Source organism: Coregonus clupeaformis, chromosome 5, assembly GCF_020615455.1.
Source record: "Coregonus clupeaformis isolate EN_2021a chromosome 5, ASM2061545v1, whole genome shotgun sequence".
Lineage (NCBI taxonomy): Eukaryota > Metazoa > Chordata > Actinopteri > Salmoniformes > Salmonidae > Coregonus > Coregonus clupeaformis.
In genome coordinates, this window is record NC_059196.1 from 17,779,682 (window position 1) to 17,796,100 (window position 16,419).

At 43.1% G+C, this 16,419-nt stretch overlaps 2 protein-coding genes across 4 annotated transcripts; one reads left to right on the forward strand and one right to left on the reverse strand.

Moving 5' to 3' along the window:
• Positions 1-4,566: 4,566 nt before the first annotated feature.
• On the forward strand, positions 4,567-7,953 carry LOC121563763. Of its 3 annotated transcripts, none has more exons than XM_041875480.2 (5): positions 4,567-4,763; positions 5,623-6,528; positions 6,723-6,855; positions 7,074-7,151; positions 7,269-7,953. In XM_041875480.2, the coding sequence occupies exons 2-5, from the start codon at positions 5,624-5,626 to the stop codon at positions 7,452-7,454; spliced, it is 1,302 nt and encodes a 433-aa protein (XP_041731414.1). In that variant the 5' UTR covers positions 4,567-4,763; position 5,623; the 3' UTR covers positions 7,455-7,953. The 3 variants fall into 3 exon arrangements, with proteins under 3 accessions (XP_041731414.1, XP_041731421.1, XP_041731427.1); XM_041875487.1 differs by lacking the exon at positions 4,567-4,763 and adding an exon at positions 4,813-4,890; XM_041875493.2 differs by lacking the exon at positions 4,567-4,763 and adding an exon at positions 4,933-5,493.
• LOC121563754 (membrane frizzled-related protein-like) lies at positions 7,568-16,395 on the reverse strand. Its single transcript, XM_041875476.1, has 13 exons — positions 15,389-16,395; positions 15,156-15,264; positions 14,750-14,881; positions 14,043-14,207; positions 13,656-13,875; positions 12,576-12,706; positions 10,769-10,894; positions 10,444-10,520; positions 10,154-10,302; positions 9,622-9,752; positions 9,346-9,480; positions 9,083-9,210; positions 7,568-8,631 (listed from the first exon to the last, which is right to left on the reverse strand). Exons 1-13 carry the CDS (start codon positions 15,440-15,442, stop codon positions 8,407-8,409), a joined length of 1,782 nt encoding a protein of 593 aa, XP_041731410.1. The 5' UTR covers positions 15,443-16,395; the 3' UTR covers positions 7,568-8,406.
• Positions 16,396-16,419: the final 24 nt, after the last annotated feature.

Consider the following 16,419-nt stretch of genomic DNA (forward strand, 5'->3'; position numbering starts at 1 on the left):
CGCAGAAAACACTTTTGATAGACTAGAATGGTCATATCTTTGGTCGTTTTTGAAACATATGAGACTTGGCTCCAATTTCATTCATATGATTAAAATACTCTTTGCCAATCCCTCAGACATAGTAATAACAGGCAGTACCTGTTCAGTTCCATTCAGAATAACCAGAAGTAGCAGGCAAGGTGATCCCATCTCACCTCTGCTATTTTTATTGTCTATGGAGCCCCTGGCACAGGCAATTCGACAATTGAAAGAAATTACACCAATATTTCTCAATTCTATGGATCACGTCATCTCATTATACGCCGACGATATCTTACTTTATCTAGACAATGTATCTCAATCCCTCCCAAAACCTTTGAAGATCATAGACAAATTCAGCTCCATCTCAAGCTATAAAATAAATTAACAAAATCTGCACTACTAAGACCCCGATGGAGGACTCCATCTCCACTTATGGAATCCCAATCATTTCTCTTTTTAAATATTTGGTACAGTTGAAGTCGGAAGTTTACATACACTTTTTGGAGTCATTAAAACTTGTTTTTCAACCACTCCACAAATTTCTTGTTAACAAACTATAGTTTTGAAAGTCGGTTAGGACATCTACTTTGTGCATGACACAGGTAATTTTGCCAACAATTGTTTACAGACAGATTTTTTCACTTATAATTCACTGTATCACAATTCCAGTGGGTCAGAAGTTTCCATACACTAAGTTGACTGTGCCTTTAAACAGCTTGGAAAATTCCAGAAAATGATGTCATGGCTTTAGAAGCTTCTGATATGCTAATTGAAATAATTTGAGTCAATTGGAGGTGTACCTGTGGATGTATTTCAAGGCCTACCTTCAAACTCAATGCCTCTTTGCTTGACATCATGGGAAAATCAAAAGAAATCAGCCAAGACCTGAGAAAAAGAATTGTAGACCTCCACAAGTCTGGTTCATCCTTGGGAGCAATTTCAAAATGCCTGAAGGTACCACGTTCATCTGTACAAACAATAGTACGCAAGTATAAACACCATGGGACCACGCAGCCGTCATACCGCTCAGGAAGGAGACGTGTTCTGTCTCCTAGAGATGAACGCACTTTGGTGCGAAAAGTGCAAATCAATCCCAGAACAACAGCAAATGACCTTGTGAAGATGCTGGAGGAAACAGGTACAAAAGCATCTATATCCACAGTAAAACGAGTCCTATATCGACATAACCTGAAAGGCCACTCGGCAAGGAAGAAGCCACTGCTCCAAAACCGCCATAAAAAAGCCAGACTACGGTTTGCAACTGCACATGGGGACAAAGATTGTACTTTTTGGAGAAATGTCCTCTGGTCTGATGAAACAAAAATAGAACTGTTTGGCCATAATGACCATCGTTATGTTTGGAGGAAAAGGGGGGTGCTTGCAAGCCGAAGAACACCATCCCAACCGTGAAGCACGGGGGTGGCAGCATCATGCTGTGGGGGTGCTTTGCTGCAGGAGGGACTGGTGCACTTCACAAAATATGTGGGCAGAACTGAAAAAGCGTGTGCGTGCAAGGAGGCCTACAAACCTGACTCAGTTACACCAGCTCTGTCAGGAGGAATGGGCCAAAATTCACCCAACTTATTGTGGGAAGCTTGTGGAAGGCTACCCAAAACGTTTGACCCAAGTTAAACAATTTAAAGGCTATGCTACCAAATACTAATTGAGTGTATGTAAACTTCTGACCCACTGAGAATGTGATGAAAGAAATAAAAGCTGAAATAAATCATTCTCTCTACTATTATTCTGACATTTCACATTCTTAAAATAAAGTGGTGATCCTAACTGACCTAAGACAAGGAATTTTTACTAGGATTAAATATCAGGAATTGTGAAAAACTTAGTTTAAATGTATTTGGCTAAGGTGTATGTAAACTTCCGACTTCAACTGTATATTCCTTAGATAAAACCATTGACAGAAACTTTAACAGAACGTTCAGGACAATTCCATCCGACCTCAGTAGATGGACTAATATCCCAGTTCCTTTAACAGGCAGAATATCTATTGTCAAAATGAATATATTGCCACGGCTGAAATTGTTTAGTTGTCCCTCACCTGGCTATTGGGATAAAATCCATAGTGCGGTTTCGAATTGTATATGGAAGGCAAGCAAGACCGGATAGAATTGTCCAGGTTTTTGGTTGAAGATCTGATAACATTCAGTATCAAAAATATGCAAAAGTAGATACAATTAGAAACGGGGAAAATACTTTTTCACAGCACTGTATATACACATAGGCATCCATATACACACAGAGTATAAAAAACATTAGGAACAACTTCCTAATATTGACTTGCACCCCCTTTTGCCCTCAGAAAAGCCTAAATTTGTCGGGGCATGGACTCTACAAGGTGTCGAATGCATTCCACAGGGATGCTGGTCCATATACACTCTAATGCTTCCCACAGTTGTGTCAAGTTGGCTGGATGTCCTTTGGGTGGTGGACCATTCTTGATACACACAGGAAACTGTTGAGTGTAAAAACCCTGCAGCATTGCAGTTCTTGGCACACTCAAACTGGTGCGCCTGGCAGTAGAGGTGCGTGGGTAAAATCACTGGGGAATGACTTTGTGTTGGAAAGGTGGCATCCTATGACTGTGCCACGTTGAAAGTCACTGAGCTCTTCAGTAAAGCCATTCTACTGCCATGTTTGTCTATGGAGACTGCATGGCTTTGTGCTCAATTGTATAAAACTGTCAGCAACGGGTGTGGCTGAAATAGACTCCACTAATTTGAAGGGGTGTCCACATACAATTTTTTTCATACAGTACCAGTCAAAAGTTTGGACAAACCTACTTATTCAAGGGTTTTTCTTTATTTTTACTATTTTCTACATTGTAGAAAAATTGTGAAGACATCAAAACTATGAAATAACACATGGAATCATGTAGTAACCAAAAAAGTGTGCCGTCCAACTCATCCCAAACCATCTCAATTGGGTTGAGGTCGGGGGATTGTGGAGTCCAAGTCATCTGATGCAGCACTCCATCACTCTCCTTCTTGGTAAAATAGCCCTTACACAGCCTAGACGTGTGTTGGGTCATTGTCCTGTTGAAAAACGAATGATAGTCCCACTAAGCCCAAACCAGATGGGATGGCGTATCGCTGCAGAATGCTGTGGTAGCCATGCTGGTTAAGTGTGCCTTTAATTCTAAATAAATCACATACTGTGTCACCAGCAAAGCACCCCCACACCATAATACCTCCTCCTTCATGCTTTACGGTGGGAACTAACTACACATGCGGAGATCATCCGTTCACCCACACGCGTTTCACAGACACGGCGGTTGGAACCAAAAATCTCAAATCTGGACTCCAGACCAAAGGACAAATTTCCACCAGTCTAATGCCCATTGCTCGTGTTTCTTGGCCCAAACAGGTCTCCTCTTATTGGTGTCCTTTAGTAGTGGTTTCGTTGCAGCAATTCGACCATGAAGACCTGATTCACACAGTCCCCTCTGAACAGTTGATGTTGAGATGTGTCTGTGACTTGAACTCTGTGAAGCATTTATTTGGGGTGCAATTCCTAATGAGGCTGGTAACTCTAATGAACTTATCCTCTGCAGCAGAGGTAACTCTGGGTCTTCCATTCCTGTGGCGGTCCTCATGAGAGCCAGTTTCATCATAGCGTTTGATGGTTTTTGCGACTGGACTTCAAGAAACGTTCAAAGTTCTTGACATTTTCCGTATTGACTGACCTTCATGTCTTAAAGTAATGATGGACTGTCGTTTCTCTTCGCTTATTTGAGCTGTTCTTGCCATAATATGGACTTGGTCTTTTACCAAATAGGGCTATCTTCTGCCCCCCACCCCTACCTTGTCACTACACAACTGATTGGCTCCAACACAATAAGAAGGGAAGAAATTCCACAAATTAACTTTTAAGAAGGCACACCTGTTAATTGAAATGCATTCCAGGTGACTACCTCATGAAGCTGGTTGAGAGAATGCCAATAGTGTGCAAAGCTGTCATCAGGGCAAAGGGTGGCTATTTTAATAATCTCAAATATAAAATATATTTCGATTTGTTTAACACTTTTTTGGTTACTACATGATTCCATATGTGTTATTTCATAGTTTTGATGTCTTCACTATTCTTCCACAATGTAAAAAATAAAGAAAAACCCTTGAATGAGTAGGTGTGTATATACACTACTTTTGACTGGTAGTGTATATATACACACACACATAAAAAAAAACTATATGGATTACGTGTTAGGATTATGGCATAAGATTTGCATAGTGGCAAGTCTGGGGGAAAATGTGGGAACAAATGGGTTAAGAATTTTTGGAAAACGTGTTCACATAGAATAATTTAAAAAACAAGTTATGTTACCAAACTTTGCATCTGCCCAGTTCTTCCAGTAAATGTTGTTCTGTAAAATATTCAGTATAAATTGTTCACGCAGTCATTGTGCTTAGAGTTCGTTACATTTTTAAAAATCAAAAGGTTTTTGTTTGGCATACACTTTAAGTGAAAAAGCTGAGTCTCATAGAAATTATGTCACAGTGGAATTGCCCTGCTTCAAATAAGGAATTAGTAAACTCCTAACTATTCTCTTTTGTAAATTGTAACTTCACACAAATGTATATATTTAATGGTTTGACAGGCCTATTATTTGTATTATGGCGTCTCTAAATGGTTGACATCCTTTCACCTTGTGAGGGCAAGTGATTGACAAGAAGCTTTTTCAGCGACATATTTGGTCCTGGCGCAGTAGCTAGCTATCGATGTTCAAGGTGAGTCGACTACCGCTATATAATATTTAATTTAGTTGTTGAGTGAGGTTGTTGGTAGCCGCACCGGTGGTTTCATTAATCTCCGTTTCTTACCGGACCTCGAATACGATTGGAATCCTTGTGAGATGTGATTAACGTTGTATTTCTTCGTACTAGTTGCATGCTAAACTTGGTAGCATTTGCTAACCGGCTAGAAATATGTTTTTGACAGCTTGGGAACATAACTAGCTACAACAACTGCAACGTTAGCTATAGCCAGCTAGCCACCAATGACCCGAATCGGATTTGTTTGACAACTTTGATAGTTAACTTTAAACAATTTTGAAAGTAGCTGACTTGTAAGAAACTTAACTAGCTAACTTAACGTTGAATAGTGTTGGTTGTAAAACTAGCTAGCCAGATTGAGTTTGCGTTGGGCTAGCAGCTAACGTTAGCTAGCTTGCAGACAGCAATTTGCAGCGTTGTTGCACAACGTTAACTACAGAATGTGCAATCAGGAAAATGACCTATGTTACACTTTTCTGCAGTAGTCTTGAATCGCTGTTCTCAAACCTCACCTTGGGGAGCCCTAGACGTGTCACAATTGTGTTGTAGCCCTGAAGCAACGTTAGCACACCAGATTCACTTAAGTTCATTAAGGGCTTGATTAATTGGCAAGTTGAATCAGGTGTGCTAGCTCTGGAAATTAATGGAACTGCGGGAGGTTTGAGAACCACTGCTGCAGGGAAGAGTGAGGACAACCTATTTCTTTGTACTGTACTCATGTCAAAATAGGCTTACATTTTTTATTAACATAACCATTGAGCCTTGTTTAGTGGAGTAATGGAAATTATTATTTTGTCTCATCTCTTTTTTCTAGAATGTTCAGGAGTCCACAGATTCTGGCCTTGACATGCCCTGTCAGGACCCAGAGACCCCTGCTGCTGTCTGTCAGAGACCCCCGCGTGCCTGCCCTACCTGAGCACACCTGTCAAAGGTGGACTGGACCCAAAGCATGGAGAAGTCTCTGTCAGGGGGATGGTGAGGAGGCCGTATCCCTCTCTTCAGCCATTTCTTCACACCTTGTTAGCAGAGGCACCTCCGGTTGTGAGAGTTGTCTCCTAAACACCGCACCTCAACACCTCTTACAAAAAGCCACCCCTCCCAACCGCCCTCAATTGTCTCAGGACTCTAGCTTTGCCTCTTTGAAACGTACACCACGACTGCCGGTGCTTGTAGCATGTGACCCTTGGAAAACCACTTTATTGGAACATTTGGACAATTCTAAAGCCCCCGACTGTTCTAGCGACCTCAAGTGCCTTCTACAAAGGAGGCAAACTGACAATGGTAGCCAATGTTTATCTGCTGAGGTGAAGGTGAACGTCACATTTAGTGTTAAACGTAATAGTTACAGACCTGTTCAAAGTGGCAAGATTCACAAGGACCCTTTTCACAGACTGCTTATGTCCACACCCAAACTGTGGACTGTGGATCCCCAGCGAAGCCTTTCACTCCAGAGCCGCGGCCTGCACCAGGCTGCTGCCTCCTGCCCTGAGGTTGCCCTGAGGGAGTGCCTTTCACTGGTGAACGAGGCACGCTGCCGGCAGAGCCTGGGGCCTAATGTGGCTCTGTATGAGAAGGACGTCCGGGGGAAGAGGGGGGCCAGTGAGGCCCAGGGGAAGTGGGCGTCCGTGCTGGTCTCTCTTTGCTCCGTGGAGGGAGAGCCCGCCTTTCTCTTCACCCTCAGATCCACAGCACTGAAGGGCAGACACAAGGGCGACGTCAGGTAACCACAGACTCCTGCACCATTCCCACTGCTTTGGGGATATTTAATGTTTGACAAATGATGTCATATGACAGAACTTAACAACTCTGAAAATTACAACTTTATTTGTGTGTTTTGACAAAACATTGTCATGTAAATGATTGTATGAAGTCGAATATAAGGCTGGAAATTGACAGTGCTGTGTGAATGTCCAGTTTTGCAGGGGGCAAGCGTGACCCCTCGGACAAGGACGTTGTGGACACCGCCCTGCGAGAAGCTTGTGAGGAACTGGGCGTCACTGTGGCAACAAACCAAGTGTGGGGCGTGCTGAAACCACTCAGGGATATGGTGAGGACCTTAACCCTACCCATACTACCCATAATCCTTCATGATCCCCATCCCTCTCTGTGTGACGCACTGACACACAGTTAGTAGCTCCCCTCTGCTCTAGAGCAGTTGAGATGGGGTAGTATAATTTCAGTGAAACATTTCTTAATATGAGTATGTCTTCATTATGTAAATTGTTGATCTGCCGCATTTCCTAATCATGGCACATTTTCTCTCAGTCTGGAATGATGATAGCCCCTGTACTGGCCAACCTTGGCCCCCTGGAGGCGCTGTCGTTCAAGCCAAATCCTGCCGAGGTACAGTTACAAGAACTCTGTTTTCAAATGTTACAATCACTCTGTTTGCCTTTGGGCTGAACTAACACGAATACCATCTAACATGGAGTTAAAATGACATTCTCCTTTCTCTCTCAGGTAGAAGAGATCTTCACCCTGTCGCTCTCCCACGTATGCAGTCCCCAGAATCGGGGATACACCAACTTCCGCACCGGTGAGCGCTATGGATACACCCTGCCCGTGATCCGCAACGGGAAGCACCGCGTGTGGGGCCTCACTGCCGTGGCCCTCGAACACACGCTCAAACTCATCGTGCCACCGTGACAATCAATCATGCCAGCCATCACTACTGTTTTTTGTAAAGCATAGTGTATGTGTGATTATGGAATAATTTGATTGTGTTTCATATGTGAAATCGATCGTTGGGCTTATGTATCAATTGAGGCCATCTTGCTTTCAATGTATCCCATATAAGCATACATGTCAGAAGTTATATATTGAATATATGAGATATTAGGTAGGGTCATGTAAGGAACAATCACCTTCCATCTCAAAGCCACTTTGGATTGTAATGTCACTGTATTTTGTAATACTGACATAATAACCTGCAGTACTCCCTGGAAAGGTCAAATCTCGACAGTTCATTCATTCACTAACCTAATGAAAGCAAGGCACCATGTTTCTGTGTGTCAAAAATGTTTTATGATTCTATCATTTTTTAAATGTTATTTCCTTAGGATTCTGGACAGGATCAATCATTATTTTATATGACATGCACACAGAAATAAATATAGTGCAAAAACATTGCATTTGATGTATAATATACAGGTATTGTCTCTGGTTGTTGAAAAGGATAACTTAATTCAGTCAAATTCATTATACAAAAAAGTTATGGTCCAATCACACACATTTGCAAAACATCACGCTACAGTATGTCAAATTCCATATTGTTTTTGTTAATATGTACATTTATTTTCTATTCCCACGTAAACTCCAACCAGTTTTGTTCCATACATCTGTATTATGCTGTACAAGGCTAGCACCATATTGAGTCTGCAGAGTGCAACATTGTGATTCTTTATTGCATGTAAAGGTCCTTAGATGATGATGATGTACAGTGCCCAAGAGAGACTGCAAGTCTCCAAGGTTCCTTGAAAAGATTGGAGCTTTGATGGTATTCTTAAGAGTTCTTGTAGTCAGTCCTTTGTTGGCTTCCTCTCATTACTATGGTTGTACTGTAGAAAATTCAAGGGGCAAGTGCTATACTACAGAGGCATCAGGGGCTGGAGCACTCCACAGGGTCTTGGGAGTCAGGCAGCAGGTGGCAGTTGAAGGGCCAGCTGAAGGTGAAGATGTCCAGGGCCTGACTACACTGCTGCTCTGCCCAGGAGCACACTGACCGGCAGGGCTGCAGCACCCCACCCTGAGGGCTGCAGTGGGGCATGAACATCCCACACACCAGCCTGCGCAGGGGCTGGAAACACGCCAGCTCCATCAGCACCTAGTAGTAACCACAAACCACAGGGGAGAGAGTTAGAGAGCAGCTGTACAGTATCTACCTCCATCAGAATCTAACACTTAAGGGGGGTCTGCACATCCCTTTTATGGTATTTTTCAGTGTATAGTTGGTTTATTGTGGTTGAAACAACATATTACTATGCACCAGTGGAGGCTGCTGAGGGGAGGACGGCTCATAATAATGGAGTGTAATCGCTGGAATAGAGTGAATGGAATGGTATCAAACACATGAAAACCATGTGTTTGATATCATTCCATTACGGCCATTATTATGAGTCGTCCTCCCCTCAGCAGCCTCCACTGCTATGCACCTATATTATGTTACAAATCATGTTCAAGTTAACTGAAAACCCATTAAAGAAAATATCAAGTTCATGTGAAATTGATATTGTTCTGTGTGGTTGTGTGTTGACAGGCCAGGTGTGCGGTCTCACCAAGTACTGGCGGAGCAGCATGGCTGCCTCTCTCTGATCAGCGATGGACAGCCAGATGTTGGGGAAGGAGGTGAGGTTGTAGCTCAGGCCCTGACACATCTCCACCTCAATGGGCTCACAGGACGAGCCTGGGGAAGAGGTATGGAGAAAGATACAGAAAAGGTTACTGTCATAATGTAGTCATTCTACTTGAAAGCTTAGCAGTTGTGTTACTGATGTAGGAATCATACAAATATGATGTGTGTTTTGTATTGTTGGCTCACTGAAAGGGGGATAGGTCGAGTTGTCACAGTCGTGCTCATCTGTCCCATCTGCACAGTCAGTCCATCCGTCACACAGCCACTCCTGGTGCAGGCACTCCCCACTGCTGCAGGCAAACTGAGTAGGACTGCATGTTCCTGTCACAAACAAGGAAATGGGTGATCCACTGCTCATATTTCCAGTGTAAATCCTTTAACTAAACCACTGTTCGATGTTTTAATAAATAGGCTTATTTTCTACGTTTACAAGAGCCATAATAGACTAGATGCGGGACTCACTCTCGGAGAGTGAGATGGCCTGGTAGGAGGCGTTGAAGCCACTGTCTGCCACACCCTCGTCAGCCACAAACATCACGGTTATCTGAGGCCCAGAGGAGGTCAGCTCAGGAGGCAGGCTGGTGCCACAGTACCTGGGACAGGATAGAGAAGGAACACTTGAGCTAGCTGTGGTACAGTAGGTGAAGTAACAGTAGGACTGTGTTACAGGCTGTGGTACAGTAGGGTACAATTAGCCTGGTCCCAGATCTGTTTGTGACCATGTTCTGTTTTGCAACCATAGGAGTCCCCAACACAGGCTAGGCTACTACAGGTTACAGTACACTGTCTTATCAAGGAAGTGCTGTTACTGTTGTGAATGTTTTATGGTACACATATTTGTAATATATTGTCATACAACACCTATGCTTGATTTTAGAAAATGTCATTTGACTGGATGTACATGCTTTGAGCATTTCTTTTTCAACCCTTCTGAGCTATTTTATTGGTAGTGTATGAAAAAACAACAATGTGAAGCTAACATAATACGTCTTACCGTCCGAGTACTCTACCGGTCCCGGTGGCAGCACTATCATGCACCTCCACATAGTCCAACTCACACACGTCCTGAGTCTCCAGACTGAAGTTACGGAAACTCAGCCTGATCACATGACCCTCCTCGACAGAGATCCGCCATGTGCACAACTGACGGAGAGATAAGAGTAGATTAAACATAATTTACCATGGTAGGATTTGATTAAATCTATTCTGGGTATATGGCTGGGTATGTCAATGAGATACATGTTGGTGATGGTTTGCTAGAACAGGTGTAGGTAGGTACAGTACCTGTTGATGAGGGTAAGGCTTTGGGTGGTTTGGACTCGCCAGGTAGCCGTAGGGTCCAGTCTTTTGGCCCCCACAATCTGTTCAACAACATAGCAAAAAACGATGATAATTAGTTTTGCATAGATAAGCAAACGATTGCCCTTTTACTATAATTGATTACCAGGCTTCTTCACAACTTTGTCCACTTGATGAACAAGATTTAGACGGATGACAGCGCGAGTCTACCATTTTACATATAGGCATTATTTTGCTTGTAGCTGCTGTATGTATGCGGATAAGTCACTATGATGCTGAGTGTGTACTGTGCCGCACACCCTGTTCTTACCTTTGTGCTTGTGGCTGCAGTTGGCCTCATCAGAGTGGTCATGACAGTTGGGCTGACCGTCACACACTGACACAGGCAGGATGCAGCGCCCGTGGTCACACATAAACTCCTCCCTGGAGCAGCTCTCTGAGAACAGACGCACACACACACATTGCTGATGTTATGTGTTAATGTACTGTGAACATACAGTACCAGTCAAAAGTTTGGACACACCTACTCATTCAAGGGTTTTTCTTTATTTTTTACTATTTTCTACATTGTATAATAATAGTGAAGACATCAAAACTATGAAATAACACATATGGAATCATGTAGTAACCAAAAAAGTGTTAAATAAATCAAAATATATTTTATATTTGAGATTCTTCAAATAGCCACCCTTTGCCTTGATGACAGCTTTGCACACGCTTGGCATTCTCTCAACCAGCTTCAACTGGAATGCTTTTCCAACAGTCTTGAAGGAGTTCCCACATATGCTGAGCACTTGTTGGCTGCTTTTCCTTCACTCTGCCGTCCGACTCATCCCAAACCATCTCAATTGGGTTGAAGTCGGGGGATTGTGGAGGCCAGGTCATCTGATGCAGCACTCCATCACTCTCCTTCTTGGTAAAATAGCCCTTACACAGCCTGGAGGTGTGTTGGGTCATTGTCCTGTTGAAAAACAAATGAAAGTCCCACTATGCCCAAACCAGATGGGATGGTGTATCGCTGCAGAATGCTGTGGTAACCATGCTGGTTAAGTGTACCATGAATTCTAAATAAATCACAGACAGTGTCACCAGCAAAGCACCCCCACACCATAACACCTCCTCCTCCATGCTTTACGGTGGGAACTACACATGCGGAGATCATCCGTTCACCCACACCGTGTCTCACAAAGACACGGCAGTTGGAACCAAAAATCTCCAATTTGGACTCCAGACCAAAGGACAAATTTCCACCTGTCTAATGTCCATTGCTCATGTTTCTTGGCCAAGCAGGTCTCTTCTTCTTATTGGTGTCCTTTAGTGGTGGTTTCTTTGCAGCAATTCAACCATAAAGGCCTGATTCATACAGTCACCTCTGAACAGTTGATGTTGAGATGTGTCTGTGACTTGAATGTGAAGCATTTATTTGGGCTGCAATTTCTGAGGCTGGTAACTCTAATGAACTTATCCTCTGCAGCAGAGGTAACTCTGGGTCTTCCATTCCTGTGGCGGTCCTCATGAAAGCCAGTTTCATCATAGCGCTTGATCGTTTTTGCTACTGCACTTGAATAAATTTTCAAAGTTTTTGACATTTTCCGTATTGACTGACCTTCATGTCTTAAAGTAATGATGGACTGTCGTTTTTCTTTGCTTATTTGAGCTGTTCTTGCCAAAATATGGACTTGGTCTTTTACCAAAAAGGGCTAACTTCTGTATACCCCCCTACCTTGTCACAACACAACTGATTGGCTCAAACGCATTAAGAAGGGAAGAAATTCCACAAATTAACTTTTAAGAAGGCACACATGTTAATTGAAATGCATTCCAGGTGACTACCTCATGAAGCTGGTTGAGAGAATGCCAAGAGTGTGCAAAGCTGTCATCAAGGCAAAGGGTAGCTATTTGTTTAACACTTTTTTTTGTTCCTACAGGATTCCATATGTGTTATTTCATAGTTTTGATGTCTTCACTATTATTCTACAATGTAAAAAATAGTACAAATAAAGAAAAACCCTTGAATGAGTAGGTGTGTCCAAACTTTTGACTGGTAGTGTACATGTTTCCTAAAGCAAAGATCAGTTCAGTGTATCTGTTCATTCTACCTCCGGCCCAGTACTCACTCTGTTCAGGTGTGATGGCATGGTACTGGGCGGTGAAGCCGCTGCCTCCAATGCTCCCATCAGAGCGGAAAGTCACCCACACAGTGCTGCTGTTGGTGTTCACAGTAGGGGGTGCCACATTGCCACAGAGCCTAGGGTGGAGAGAAACGTTAACTTTTAAAATGTCAGCCCCAAAAGGCAACCATAATGTATCTTTATTCTTCACCTAAAATCCCTGAACAGCAGAAACGTAAAACCAAACTTCAGGGCCAGAAAGTAGGCAGTTGCTATCTATACAGAACTTGTATGCCACCTAGCTGGCACAGTATGTCATGAAGAGTATGCTTTTTCAAGAGGCTGCCATGCACTAGGTTCAGAAGTATGTAAAACGTGCCGATAGTCACTATATGTTACATCCCCTTCAGTATACACTACCAGTCAAACGTTTGGACACACCTTCTCATTCAAGTGTTTTTCTTTATTTGTACTATTGTTTTTACATTGTAGAATAATAGTGAAGACATCAAAACTATGAAATAGTACATTGCGTTTGAGCCAATCAGTTGTGTAGTGACAAGGGGGGGGATACAGAAGATAGCCCTATTTGGTAAAAGACCAAGTCCAAGAACAGCTCAAATAAGCGAAGAGAAACGACAGTCCATCATTACTTTAAGAGATGAAGGTCAGTCAATACGGAAAATGTCAAGAACTTTGAACGTTTCTTCAAGTGCAGTCGCAAAAATCATAAAAAGCTATGATGAAACTGGCTCTCATGAGGACCGCCACAGGAATGGAAGACCCAGAATTACCTCTGCTGCAGAGGATAAGTTAATTAGTTACCAGCCTCAGAAATTGTAGCCCAAATAAATGCTTCACAGAGTTCAAGTCAAAGACACATCTCAATATCAACTGTTCAGGGGGACTCTGTGAATCAGGCCTTCATGGTTGAATTGCTGCAAAGAAACCACTACTAAAGGACACCAATAAGAAGAAGAGACCTGCTTGGGCCAAGAAACACGAGCAATGGACATTTGATCCTAGATCTGTGTTTAGAGGCATCTTCTACCTGGAACAGGTTCAGATACAGTACGTTTGACCCACCTGGTGACAACAGAAGGTTGCTCCGTCTCCTCCTGAACCTCCAGCCAGTCAAAGAGGCAGGGGGACGGTCCTTCTATGGTCAGAGAGGACACATGGATCTGGACCAGGGATGGGGGCCGCGCTCGGATCACCCAGACACACAGAGAGTCTGGGGGATACGACCCAGGGTGGTTGGGGGAGCTAAAGCTGCCCTCTGAGTCTGTCAATACGCCCCCACATCCTGAGACAGACAGACAGTGAGAAAAGTACAGGGTAGTGTATTACAGTATTATTATTGTATTGTACGTACAGTATCTGTCGGTAAGTACGTATCTGTAAGGTACAATCATTGGAATAGAACTACTTATTCTATTTCTATGGATACAACTGTAATAGACAAATACCCACTAGTTTCAGGGGTAGGGTATCTGGCTGGCTGTGGGGCCACTGTACTGTCCCTATGACTGTGGTTGGTGGGGGTTGTGGGTAGACCACGAGGCAGTCCATCTCCAGTCAACAAGTCCAGGGGATTGGTCGACACCACTTCCCCATCCACACTCTGCCCCTTTAGTTCTGTGGAGTGAAGAACACAGTGAGAGATCGAGTAAGAGGACACAATCTTGTGATGTGCAGAAGTACTGCAATGCTATTCAATGCTCAAGGGACCATATAGTACAGGGGTATTCAACTCTTACCCTACGAGGTCCGGAGCCTCTTGGTTTTCTGTTCTACCTGATAATTAATTTCACTCTTCTGATGTCCCAGGTCACAATCGTTCCCAGATTAGAGGGCAACAATGAAAAAACGCAGTGGAACTGGCTTCTAGGTCCAGAGTTGAGTTTGAAGGATTATAGTGTATGAATTGGCAATTTTTGTTTAAATAAGGACATTGTGTACATAATTATGTAGGTGTCTATGTCTATGTCTATTTAAATTAGGGTTCTTCCCGGGTTTTTTGAGAGATGAGTGAAATGTATGTACACCATGTATGTACACTATGCTCGGTGAACACTTCCTGTTGAGGATCAGAGGTCCCACTGTTCCACCCATAGAATTACATAGATTTATAGTATCTGTGTGGTCCCACTCATCCCACTATCCCCCCCGTCACTGACGTGTGAAGATGAGCACCAGTGCCAGGCCCAGGGCTGCTACCAGGAGCACAGCAGCAACAGAGACCACCACGGCCCCCCAGCTACACCACGGACCTCGCAGACGCATCACACACACACTGAACACACCTCGGCCTGTGACACATACACACGTACGCATGCACACACACACGCAAACCAACACACACACGCACACAGGGAGGAAAGACATGGGTGGTTGAGGAAACTTTAAGTTGTTGTAACATTCCTGTCCCTCAGAAAATCTTTGTTTCCACTTTCCAATGGTGGAAGACAACAACTAGGTCAAATTGAATAGGTCTTGGCATCTGGAAACAACCAATCCTATTGTATATCCAACTCCGGTGTTATATGATGTTATGGAACAGGGAAACTAGGTTGTCAGACTCACTGCTTGCTGCTGGGCTCTTTACTGGCTCTGGGGACATGGCAGAACTGAATCGTTCCACTTTCTCCTCACGCTCACCCTCAAGCTCAAACGCGGGGTTGCAGAAAACATTCTGGGAAAAGCAAAGACAATTGGTATAACATGGAACGCCAAGTAACTTCCACCATGAAATACAAGGTCGATATCAAAAATTGGAACCAGAATTCCAGGCCCACACAAGCTGTCGCTGTCCTCACCTTGTAAATGACAGAGGATTCTGAGTAAACAGATACTTCAGTGAGGTCCGTCATCTCCAGTTAAAGTTCAGTTTCAGTCTTCCAGGGAAACATTGAAAATCCACATCCTAATACCCACTCCAATGTAGTCTTGTGTTGTTGTTAAGAGCACATCAACAACATGTTTGTTTAATGTGAAAGGTGAAAAGGTAACGTTTCAGCAGGAAATCTCAATGTGACAGATAAAAGAGGCCTGTATCTTTCCAGAGTGATTGATTCATCATTTTGTTACAAATACCAAAAAATAATATATATCTATATAAATCCCACAAGAACAAAATATTTAGTCCACCAATTTGAGGTTTAAAATCCAGTGAAAGTGCCCCAGGTCTTTATAGTCCGGTTCTCCTTTCATCACTTTATTAAGTCATGGTGTGTCTGTGTGTGTGAGGTAGGTAGATGTGCAATCTGTTCTTGTTTTGTTGAGTGTGAGTAATTTGTTATAAAAGACGCCTAGAACTCGCTTCACTGTGTTCCACAAAGCCGAGTCAGCTGAGAGGACTGAGCTCTGGGGCAGGAGTGGGGCGTGGGGGCGCTCAGAGTAAATTCTCTATAATACGCGTAAGGATAATCTAATCTAAAACATTTCTCACACACTAACACACACACACAAACAATGGCAAGCACAAACTGAGTAATTTACAAATCATATAGTGTATTGGCAACATGGCCCTAACTTGGAGTGAAGTTGGGACCCTGGAGTAGTGGAACTGGGTTAAAAGGATTTGCTCTCAGATTGAAGTTTTTGTTTTACAACCACATTTCTGCTTTCCATTCATAGTCACCCCCTTTATTACTGACTCAGTAGATGATGCAACAATTTCTAAATATCATAGGCTATTTGAGTCTCGAAGTAATATATTACAGTTAAAATAAAGATACCAATACATGAATAAAAATGTTGAATCCTAAATGAAATGTGAAATCACCCAGTTCTGAGAAAACATTACTCAATCCATGCTTTTGTGTTTGCTGTGGTTCGTTAATGGATA